Source organism: Phaseolus vulgaris, chromosome 9, assembly GCF_051622355.1.
Source record: "Phaseolus vulgaris cultivar YP4 chromosome 9, ASM5162235v1, whole genome shotgun sequence".
NCBI classification, from domain to species: domain Eukaryota; kingdom Viridiplantae; phylum Streptophyta; class Magnoliopsida; order Fabales; family Fabaceae; genus Phaseolus; species Phaseolus vulgaris.
This window is the reverse complement of record NC_143506.1, coordinates 35,937,460-35,949,184: the sequence shown is the minus strand read 5'-3', so window position 1 is coordinate 35,949,184 and position 11,725 is coordinate 35,937,460. Positions and strand designations below refer to the sequence as shown.

The window sequence follows — 11,725 nt, the reverse complement described above, 5'->3', positions numbered from 1 at the left end:
TATTTTGAGCTGTGGATATTTAAATATTTGTATTTCTATAAATCCTAATCATGTATTAGGAATGTTTTGAAAAACTCCAAGTTTGTATAAAAACTGGTAGAACTTTTATTGTAATAGTTATATGTAAATTATGGGGTGTTACATTTAATGGTATCAGAGCGGTTCATCCTTAGGATAACCTTAGGATAAAAGAGCAGCCAAACTCATATGAACAATGAGTGCCATAAACCTTTTCACAAACACTTGGTGTAACAAAAGAAAAAACAGCAAGGAAACTCAAAATAAAGCCTAAAACAGAATGGTAAACAACTTGAAATAAAGAGCTCTTGAAAATAAAGTGCAACACAACTCAAAAATTAAGCAAAACAAACCTAAACTCTAGATACCACATGATGTGAATGCAATAGCAAGAATACATGATTCTTTGACATTCTTAGGAACAACTTGAGTTGGTCATGAATTGGCACTTTAGTTAGAATTGGATCAAGGTTCTACTTCAAGAACTCACCAAGACTTTGCACCGAACCAAAGCTCACATGGAAGTCCATGTATTGTCAAATGGAATCACAATCACAAGAATTGAAGAAACAACAATTGGATTCAACCAATGAAAGGAAAATACCGAACAAAATTGAAATTACAGCAAAGGTACCGAACAGAATTGAAAATACAGCAAAGGCACCGAACAGAATTGAAGATTAGTGGATACTCCAAGATTAGTGTGTTGCCGCCACTTGAGGTTCTCCATAGACACCCAAGATAAGACTTGATGAAGGCACCAAAGCTCTTCCAATTTCTCTCTCAAATTGAGTAGAGTTTTCTTACTTCAATTTTCAAATCTGATTTGTACAAGCTAAGCACCTTTATTTATAGCCTATAAGGTGCTGAAATGCAAAGCTAATCAAATGCAAATGTGCCCCTAAATGACATGTAATTTCGGCGCCAACTAGTGCATGAAGGAAGTGTGACTTTCCTTCCTAGTTTGGCACCTCCTAACTCATATCTACATTCCCCCTAGCATCCTTTACTAAGTTCACACCCCCCTAAGCTTCTACTATTTCTAAACTAAAAACTAGAGATGCTTTTACAAAAGAGGTTTCTTATGTTTCCCTCTATGCACCTTCCTAAAGACTATTCTATATATTTTCTACTAAAGAGAGATATTCAAAATGAAGCCTATTATTTGAGAGTTTGTAGACTTCTTTATCTTTAGGCTTGATCTTCTCTTTGACTTCTTTTAATTTGTGAGAAGACTAGAAGGAAGAACTTCAAATGTGTAGGTGAAAATCCTCTTCCTTCATTAATAAAATCCTCTCCTATTGGATATCCATCAATCTTGATAGAGTGGTGAGGTTGCACACTCATGACTGGATCAAGATTATTTGCTATCTTAATTCTAAATAGTTAAAGTACATTTCAAAGATAAGTTTTGATTGGTTTTTACTTATTTCGTATGATTATTTCTTTGAAGTTAATTTGTCTTAAAGATGTAGTTGGAAAATTTTAGTAATTTCTAACCCAATTCTTTATGTGCTTAGTAGATGGCACGTAAACCACCTACTCCTCCTCCACCAGTAGATATGCCAAACTTAGCTCGGGCAATAAAGATGATGGCAACAGCCTTGCAAAAACAGAATGCTACTATGGCACAACAACATCAGGCCGCCCTTCATCAATTAGAAACAGCTAGATTAGCAGCAGAAGCATCTCAGCTTCATCAACAACCCCATACTTTTAGTCTGGAGGATTTTCTGAGACACACCCATATTTAATGGCAAGGTAAATCCAGATGGAGCAGACCAGTGGGTGAGAGACATAGAAAGAATCTTTGAAGCTACTCAATGCCCTGAAGAGAGAAAGTTATCCTATGCCATTTATGTACTAACTGAAGAAGCTGAATTCTGGTGGATAGGCATGAAGCAAATGATGGAAGACAAAGGAGAAGATGCCACTTGGGAGAACTTCAAAGTAAGATTCATGTAGGAGTATTTTTCTGAATATGCAAAAGAAATTGAATTCATGCAGCTGGAACAAGGAAATATTTCAGTCACTGAATATGCTACTAGGTTCAAACACCTAGCTATATTTTACACCCAGACCATGACTGAGGCTTGGAGATGTAGAAAATTTGAGTTTGGGTTGAAGCAAGAGCTTAAAGAAGTGGTGATTCCTATGTCCATTAGAGATTTCCTTGCTCTAGTGGAGAAAACAAAAGTAGTGGAGAGTTTGAAAAATAGTAGCAGACTTGCTCAACCTCAAGTGGGAGGACCTTCTAAAAGCATGCCTAAATATGAAGATAGAAAGAAACCTTATTTCAAACCTCAATCTTATAGCAGTGGAAGACCCAGTTCTCAATCACCACCTAGTTTCAGATGTTTTAGATGCGGTGGGCCACATGTTGTTAGATTTTGCCCTCATCCAGTGTCAAATGTGACATGTGATAGATGTCACAGGTATGGTCATGCAACAAAAGACTGTCGTGTCCAATTGGGAGCTCCAAATTCTGGCGGAGTGCAACAAGTACAACAAAATAGTAATAAAAAACCCAAAGCTGCTGGCAGAGTTTTTGCTATTAGTGGAGCTGAAGCTTCACAGTCTGATAGCCTTGTTAGAGGTATTTGTTCTATCCTTGGAACACAGTTATATGTATTGTTTGATTCTGGGGCAACCCATTCTTTTATATCTTTTGATTGTGCTAAGAAACTTAAGTTGCCAGTCCGAGAATTAGAATTTGAGTTGGTGGTATCTACACCAACAGAAGGTATTATAGTAACTTCTTCCATGTGTGCTGAGTGTCCAGTAATTATAGATGGGCATAGATACAAGATCAACATGATTTGTATACCTCTAAAAGATTTGGAGGTTATATTGGGAATGGATTGGTTGTCTGCTAATCATATCCTTATAGATTGTGGTCGAAAGAAGTTAATTTTCCCTAAATTAGAAGGAATGAAGGTTATCTCAGCTCATAATTTGAGAGAGAGATACGAGAAGGTGCAAAATATTTTATGCTCTTGGCTTGTTTTATAGTTACTGATAAAGTACAAAAAAGATATGTTTGTAGTTCAGGAGTTTATGGATGTATTTCCTTATGAGATTCCTGGACTTCCACCTAAAAGAGAGATAGAGTTTGCAATAGACTTGATTCCCAAAGCAGGCCCCGTGTCAATTGCTGTATACCGAATGGCACCAACAGAGTTAGCTGAATTGAAGAAACAACTAGAAGACTTATTAGAGAAACAATTCATTCGACCTAGTGTTTTTCTATGGGGAGTTCCAGTGTTATTAATGAAGAAGAAAGATGGTTCGTCACGTCTATGCATAGATTACAGACAATTAAACAAGTTAACAATAAAGAATAAATATCCTCTTCCTAGAATTGACGATCTGATGGATCAGTTGCATGGAGCAGTTGTCTTTTCTAAAATAGATCTGCGCTCAGGTTATCACCAACTTTTAGTGAAAGCGGAAGATGTTCAGAAGATTGCTTTTAGATCAAGGTATGGTCACTATGAATTTCTGGTTATGCCATTTGGTGTGACTAATGCTCCAGCTATTTTCATGGATTATATGAATCGGATATTCAGACCTTTTCTTGATAAGTTTGTGGTAGTGTTCATAGATGACATCTTGATCTATTCTTGTACAAGGGAAGAACATGCAGAACATCTTAGAACCGTCCTGAACATTTTGAGAGAAAAACAATTATATGCTAAACTTTCAAAATGTGACTTTTGGATGTCAGAAATACAATTTTTAGGACATGTAATCTCTGCACAGGGAATATCAGTAGATCCTTCTAAAGTGGAGGTTGTATTTTAGTGGGAACGTCCTAAAACAGTTACAGAAATTAGAAACTTTGTCGGGTTAGCAGGATATTACAAGAGATTTATAGAAGGCTTTTCTAAAATAGTGGCTCCTTTGACCCAATTGACTAGAAATGATCATCCTTTTGCATGGACTGAACAATGTGAGGGAAGCTTTGAAGAGTTGAAAAGAAGGTTGACTAATGCTCCTGTATTGACAATCCCTGATACCAATCAGTCTTTTGAAGTTTTCTGTGATGCTTCCTATCAGGGATTGGGTTGTGTTCTAATGCAGAATAAGAAAGTTGTTGCCTACGCTTCTTGTCAGTTGAAGGTGCATGAAAGAAATTATCCAACTCATGATCTAGAATTGGCAGTAGTTGTCTTTGCTTTAAAAATATGAAGACATTTTCTTTATGGAGTTAGTTTTGATGTGTTTAGTGATCATAAAAGCTTGAGGTATTTGTTTGATCAGAAGGAGCTTAATATGAGGCAGAGGAGGTGGATTGAATTTTTAAAGGACTGTGATTTTCAGCTAATATACCATCCTGGGAAGGCAAATGTTGTTGCATAAGCATTGAGTCGTAAAGAGATACAAATGTCATCGCTTATGATTATAGAGCTAGCATTGATTGATGATTTTAGGAGTATGAATTTGCAGGTTTCTCTTCACATTACATTAGTTGTAATACACTTGTTATAACTAATGAATTTCTGGAGAAGGTGAAGGAGAAGCAATTGAAAGATTCAAAATTGAAGAACTTCATGGGCTTATTAAATACTAACAAAGCTAAAGACTTCTCTTTAGGAGTGGATGGTATTTTGATATTCAAAAATAGAATATGCATACCATAGTATAATGAACTAAAGCAAACAGTGTTATCTGAAGGTCATAAAAGCAAACTTAGTTTACATCCAGGAATGACCAAGATGTATCAAGATCTCAAGAAGTCTTATTGGTGGCATGGTATGAAGAATGATGTAGCTAACTTTGTAGTTGCTTGCTTGACTTGTCAGAAATCAAAGATTGAACATCAACGACCTGGAGGCATGTTAACTCAGTTAGACATTCCAGTGTGGAAGTGGGATAGTATCTCAATGGATTTTGTTACCCACTTACCACGTACTTTGCGAAAGCATGACTCTGTTTGGGTCATAGTGGACAGGCTGACAAAGACGACACACTTCCTACCTATAGACTTGAGAATCTCTATGCGAAAGTTGACCCAGATTTACATAGATGAAATAGTTAGATTGCATGGTGTACCCTCCAGCATAGTTTATGATAGAGATCCCAGATTCACCTCCAGATTCTGGCAAACACTTCAAGAAGCTTTGGGGACTAAACTTAGACTTAGTTCAGCATATCATCCTCAAACTGATGGACAATCAGAGAGAACTATCCAGTCCTTAGATGATTTGCTTAGGACTTGTGTGTTAGATCATTTGGGCAGTTGGGATGAAATTCTACCATTGGTAGAGTTCACTTACAATAACAGTTACCAAGCTAGCATAGGAATGACTCATTTCGAGGCATTGTACGGAACAAAGTGCAGGACACCTCTATGTTGGTTTCAGGATGGTGAGAGAGTGTTAATTGGACCAGAATTAATACAACAAACCAATGAGAAAGTAAAAATGATTCAAGAAAAATTGAAAACATCTCTCAACAGGCAAAAATCTTATGCAGATCAAAGAAGAAGACCTTTAGAATTCTCTGCGAGTGAGCATGTCTTTTTGAGAGTTACACCGTTCACTGGTGTAGAAAGAACACTCAAATCCAAGAAATTGACTCTTAAGTTCATAGGACCTTATCAAATTCTCAGGAGAATAGGTTTTGTGGCTTACGAAATTGCTTTGCCTCCTCCTTTAGCTAACATTCACAATAGTTTCCATGTATCCCAACTAAGAAAGTATGTGTCTGATCCTAGCCACATTCTAGAGTCTGATTCTATCCAGGTCAAAGAAAATTTGTTGTTTGAAGTGAAGCCCATCAGAATTTTAGATTCACAAGTGAAACAACTTCGTGGAAGAAGTATTCCCATGGTGAAAGTATTGTGGGATCTCATCTCTGGAGATTCCACTTGGAAAATTGAAGAGGTGATACGAGCATCATACCCTAATCTCTTTCTTGGTAAGTTCATTTTCGAGGACGAAATTTTTTGTAGTTGGAGATAATGTAACAACACTTTTTTTAAAAAGCAGAAAGCATTTTTCCCCCCACCCCACACGATCACTTTCTTCTTCTTTCTTCCAAATCACTTTCTCTCTCTACCAACTTCTCTCCTCTCCCTTCTCTCTTAATTTCTCACTTCATACCTCATCTATTTTAGAATCTGATCATACCACGTTGTAGCTGGCGAGTTAAGGAACATTTCTATCCGATCAGATTTTTAAACAGAGCCCGTATATCTTGAAGTTTATCCAGACTGTGGGGAATAGAATTCTAAAAGTTGCTTGGAAAGCAAGCAATTGAAGTAAGGGAAACTAAATTTAATTTTTAATAGCACCTTAGGATAGAAGATTTGAATGCGGAAGGGATGTGGTCCCAATATTCAATGCAGGGATGTTGTGTGTTTATATATTGGGTTGTTTGTTTGTATATTATTTAAATTTGTAAAAATATTATATTTTGATGATTTAGTATTAAAGTGTTATTTTTGTATGTCAAATAGACTTTTGAATATTGTGGATCACTTTTTGAATGATATTGTATGACAGAATGGTATGGAATTGAATTCATACATTTGGGATAATGTATGGACTGATGTTTGTTGTGTATTAAGTATTGATGCCTATGTGGTAACATAGATTTTCGAGGTTCACTGATGATCTAAGTCACATAGACTAAGATATCAGGTGGTGAGAAGCTGATGGGGGAGTTCATGCACACCGTGACATATGAGATGCACGGCTTGGGTTGTATTGAACTTACCCTGATCCTTTCTATTGGATTCGCTGGTAATCTTTAGATCAGGTGTTAGTCTCTGGTAGGACTTACTTAATACGGGTCTTCCGGAAGACGTTGTTTGTTGAGTATTCTGGATGTGTAGATCCATGTGAGATCTATGTGATTGTTTTATTGTTGAGATTTATAGAAAATTGAATAATTTGAGAAATTGATCATGTAATTTGGTTTTCTCTTTGGATTTAAATGTGTATATTATAAAATTCTATTTTCACTAGCTTACCCTTGCTTTTCTTGTTGTGTTTGAACTGCGATGACTGTACTATGTACACGAGCAGATGACCATACAGGTGTAGGAGAGGCTTAGAGGTTTCAGAGTTTTATTTTGAGTTGTGGATATGTAAATATTTGTATTTCTATAAATCCTAATCATGTATTAGGAATGTTTTGAAAAACTCCAAGTTTATATAGAAACTGGTAGAACTTTTATTGTAATAGTTATATGTAAATTATGGGGTGTTACAACTATATCTAATATTTTTTTAGTCCTTGAAGTGTTATAGGTTTTGTATTTAGTTCTCGAAAATATTTTTATATTTTTTTATCTTTAAACCTTTCTTTATCATAACTATCAATGTATTTTTATGATGTATCATAGCATTATGGGATGGACCAAATGCAAAATAAAAAGGTTTTAAAGATGAAAAGTGATATAAGCTTGAATTTTTGAGGTTGTTGCGATTAAACATCTTAGAAGCCAAATTCTATTACCATCGGTTGAAAATTAGAGTCAAGAAGACTTAATGATTAAAAGAGTATTCATATTTTATCTAAAAGGAGACAAATGGATAATTATGAGTAAGTTTATGTGTTTGGGTTAATCAAAAGTGTTATTGTAAGAATATTTATAATCATTTTGAATATTAAAACTCTTTACAAATAGTAAAAATAACTCAACATAACCTAATTGGAGTATAAAAGGAGAAAGTATTATATACAAGAAATATTGTAATCTAATTTTAAACTATTTAACTATACTCTTAAAATATTTAATTGAATCCTTTCAAATTTTCTAATCCTACCTATGAAACTAATATTTTATTTAATTTTATACTTTCATTTAATTAATATAATAATTGAAAAAATGTTATCTACCAATATCAAAATAATAAAATAAATATTGTGAATAGTATATTGATTAAAATGAATAATGTAATGTAAAAATCTAAATAATAATAAAAATAATTATTATTATCTACCATTATAAATATCTTACACAATAAAAAGTAAAAGTAAAAAGTTATCTTATACATAGCAAAATTTATTTATAAGTGAAAGAAGAGAATATAAATACATTTATATTATTGTTAAGAAGTAAACTTTAAACTTAACTTAATTCCATAAAACTAGCTCATAAAACTAGCTCATAAGGTAAGGTTTGTACCCATTTATATACCATGAAATGTCTTCATCTCTTGTCAACGTGTGATCACGATTATAAAAAATATCTTATATATAAAAGAAAATTTTAATAAATAATTTAAAATAAAAGAAATATTAAAAGCTAGAAGCTAGCATTTTTTTATAAAAAAAACAGAATCTAAAAAATATATGGCTCAATAATTTTAAATTACTTTTTTTTTTATCTTTCTAAGTATATTTTTTTATTTTTAACTTCTTGTCCACTTTAGTTTAAACTAATCTCATACTATAACTTAAATCATTTATTATAAATCTAAAATAAAATTTACATTAAAATATTTATTTATTATGAAATTTAATTATAATATAATATGTAATTAAAATATATAAGAGGTAAATATTTTTCTTTAAAACATAAAAAAGATAAACAATTATTTAAAAAATAGAAGACTGTGAGTGTCATTTTATTAATAAATAAACAATATAGAATGTTTATTTAACACTTAAAATGATGTAAATATAATGTAATTTTAGGAAAATTTTATTTTAAATAAAAATCTAAAACAAAAAAGTTGAAAATCTTCCTTTAATTTCTTATTCTCAAATAAGAAAGTATTTGAACTATACAAGTTTTTCTTTTTCTTTTTCTTAAGCGTAGCAACACAGGCTCACACTATCCTCTCTGCTCACGAGTGCAGACACACACTAGTTGGTTCTAGAAGGGTCCATTATCATCAGATAAAACCCCTATCTATCTATTTAGGGTTTTATTATCTTCATCATTTCATCTTTCAACGCTCCTTCTTCTCCACCCAAACCTCTCTTCTTCGCCTCTGCTAAGGTAGTTAATTCCACTCTCTTCACACAGTCACTCTTCTTTGCTCTCATAAAAGCTCAACACTTGTTTGTGTTTTCACTCATAAATTTGTTTTTTTTGCGCAGTGTAAGTAAGTTCCAATCAATGGCCAGCGCTCAGCTCACAGCAATAGCGTCATCAGTCTCCACGACTTCGTTTGAAAGGCTTCGGCCTTCAGCATTTCAGATGGGCCGTGTGAGGATTGGGAATCTCCCCCAAAGGTCCTTCCGGGGTTTGGTTGTCAAAGCCGCCACTGTTGTTGCCCCTAAGGTATTTTCTTCTAACTCTTACTTTTCTATATAAATAAGATGAATTATTTATAGGTGTTGTTTTTAGTGTGCTGATTTTCTAATGGTGAGTCAACCGAGAGTGTTAGAGTAAGTTTTTAAATTCTTAAGTATGAGTGTAGAATTAATGAAGATGGGTGAGAGATTATTAGTGTATGTCTGGATAAATTTATCCATCAACGTCCGGAAAGGAGAAAAACAATGGAAGCTAGAAATAAAAAGGAACTTTTCTAAAAGTTAATGTTAGTTTATTTATAAAATAATATGTATTATTAAGAGAAACTAATTTGACAAAAACGTATTTAATTATTATATTCATTTTCTTCTTACATATTACTTGTGTAAAAGTTTATTTAAACATGTTCTCAGAAGGATTTGCTATAGTGTATTGCTTACAATATTTATTTAATTAATTTTAGCAAAATAATTTAATTATAACCACACTTTTAGTGTTTTTTCTTGGATTTCATTTTATTCTGGATTATCTTTGTAATTTAGTTATGGAACCAAACTGCCATGTGTAGGTTATGTAATTGTTGATTTTGAAGTACAGGGCATATTTCAATAATTTTGTTTTATTGAATGAATAGTATGTGGTTTGATAATCCAATGCTTCATGTAACTGTTGGTTCACTGTCCAGTACACTGCAATTAAGCCTCTGGGTGACAGAGTACTGGTAAAAGTTAAGGAAGCGGAAGAGAAAACTGTAGGTGGGATTTTGCTTCCCTCAACTGCTCAAACGAAGCCTCAAGGGGGTGAGGTGGTTGCTGTTGGTGAAGGAAAGGCAGTTGGGAAGACAAAAGTGGATGTTAGTGTGAAGGTAATGGTGCTGCTATGTTGGAGGTCTTTAAACCTTCTGTGGTCTGTGTTTAATTTTCTGGGGAAGGATTGGGCTTGGCTTGGCTCTAATTGATGCTTTCATGTGATGTGTTGTCTTTGTACAGTCTGGTGCGCAAGTTGTGTATTCCAAATATGCCGGTACTGAGGTAGAATTCGATGGCACAAAGCATCTTATTTTGAAGGATGATGACATTGTTGGTATACTTGAAACTGATGACATCAAGGATCTTAAACCCTTGAATGATAGAGTCCTCATAAAGGTATTTCCTGTGCTTATTCCAGTCTTTGGATCTTTACGTGAAGAGTGATATTAGATCATTTGGCAACTGTGTTCTTAATCATATAATATAATTCTCTTGATGTATTTAGGTTCTGCTCAGATGGTAAGGTTTGTTAATCTTATCCATTCAAGGGCAGCATCTAAAGGCACTGTGGTCCCTTGTTCATCTGTATCCAATATATATCCGAACTGCTATCCATCTAGGAAGCATCCAAACCTTTAAATAAAAAGTTATGAAACATCTAATATAGCCATCAATTTTCTAAATTATGATAGGGTTTCGTTGTGATGCTTGACATAGTGGAAAACGTGATTGATGCAGCATTACGGTTGCTATGTGGATAGGATCCCAATTCAAAACCATGATAGCCAAATGAAACATTGAAGTATGTATGGGATAGAAATGTAGGAGTTATGGTTTCTTGTGCCAGAAATCGTAGTTGTCTTTATGACTGATGCTCAAGAAGGGACAGATTAATTTTAGTCCCACTTGTAGGCAATAGGTAGCAATTTATTTTGGCATTGTCTGTTCAGTTATTATTATTATTATTATTATTATTATTATTATTATTGTTGTTGTTGTTGTTGTTTTAGTAAGTTTGTAGAAGTATCTTTTTAATTTGGATTTTCAGAATAGCAGTTATATTGGTTGTATTTTTTATGAATTAGTATATCTAAACATGTAGCCTGCATCCAACCTCCTCACATCTCACATGATGTCTAATATATTTGAAGTATTGAATTGCTGCATCAAATGCATGTCAAATATAAGTAGCATGTGATTGATTAGATATTGAGTGCAGATTGCTGAAGCCGAGGAAAAAACTGCTGGTGGTTTGTTGCTTACTGAGGCAACCAAGGAGAAGCCTTCTATTGGAACAGTACGTACTCTTATAATCCTAACACAGTCTTCTGTCTGAAAACATATTGTATCCATGTTGCTGCTTAAGAGTGAATTAAAAATGTTGTTTTGTGGATTAAAAAATAGAAAAAGTGAAGGATGTTTTTGTAATACTTGGTATGTTACAGGTGATAGCAGTTGGTCCAGGGCAATTGGACGATGAAGGCAACAGAAAGCCATTATCCGTGAGTCCGGGGAACACAGTTTTGTATTCCAAATATGCTGGAAATGACTTCAAGGGCAAAGATGGCGAATATATTGCCTTGAGGGTCTCAGATGTCATGGCTGTCCTCTCCTAGAAACAATATCTTTGCCTTTTGTAACTTCAAAATTTTTCGTGTCCATCTCGAGGAAAGTGGATTTTTTTTAATTGTTGTAATAACGATTGAAAAATATAGTTTATTGCAATCTGTTCCTTAAACAA

At 33.8% G+C, this 11,725-nt stretch overlaps 1 protein-coding gene across 1 annotated transcript; it reads left to right on the top strand.

Moving 5' to 3' along the window:
- The first annotated feature begins 8,786 nt into the window (after nt 1-8,786).
- LOC137821370 (20 kDa chaperonin, chloroplastic) lies at nt 8,787-11,725 on the top strand. The gene is made up of 6 exons (XM_068625925.1): nt 8,787-8,977; nt 9,079-9,262; nt 9,921-10,100; nt 10,225-10,380; nt 11,204-11,281; nt 11,430-11,725. The coding sequence occupies exons 2-6, from the start codon at nt 9,098-9,100 to the stop codon at nt 11,598-11,600; spliced, it is 750 nt and encodes a 249-aa protein (XP_068482026.1). The 5' UTR covers nt 8,787-8,977; nt 9,079-9,097; the 3' UTR covers nt 11,601-11,725.

Coding starts and splice junctions, on each gene's coding strand:
- LOC137821370 (XM_068625925.1), top strand. CDS start 9,098: ATGGCCAGCGCTCAGCTCACAGCAATAGCGTCATCAGTCTCCACGACT. Junction 9,263..9,920: donor CCACTGTTGTTGCCCCTAAG/GTATTTTCTTCT, acceptor TTCACTGTCCAG/TACACTGCAATTAAGCCTCT. Junction 10,101..10,224: donor AAGTGGATGTTAGTGTGAAG/GTAATGGTGCTG, acceptor GTCTTTGTACAG/TCTGGTGCGCAAGTTGTGTA.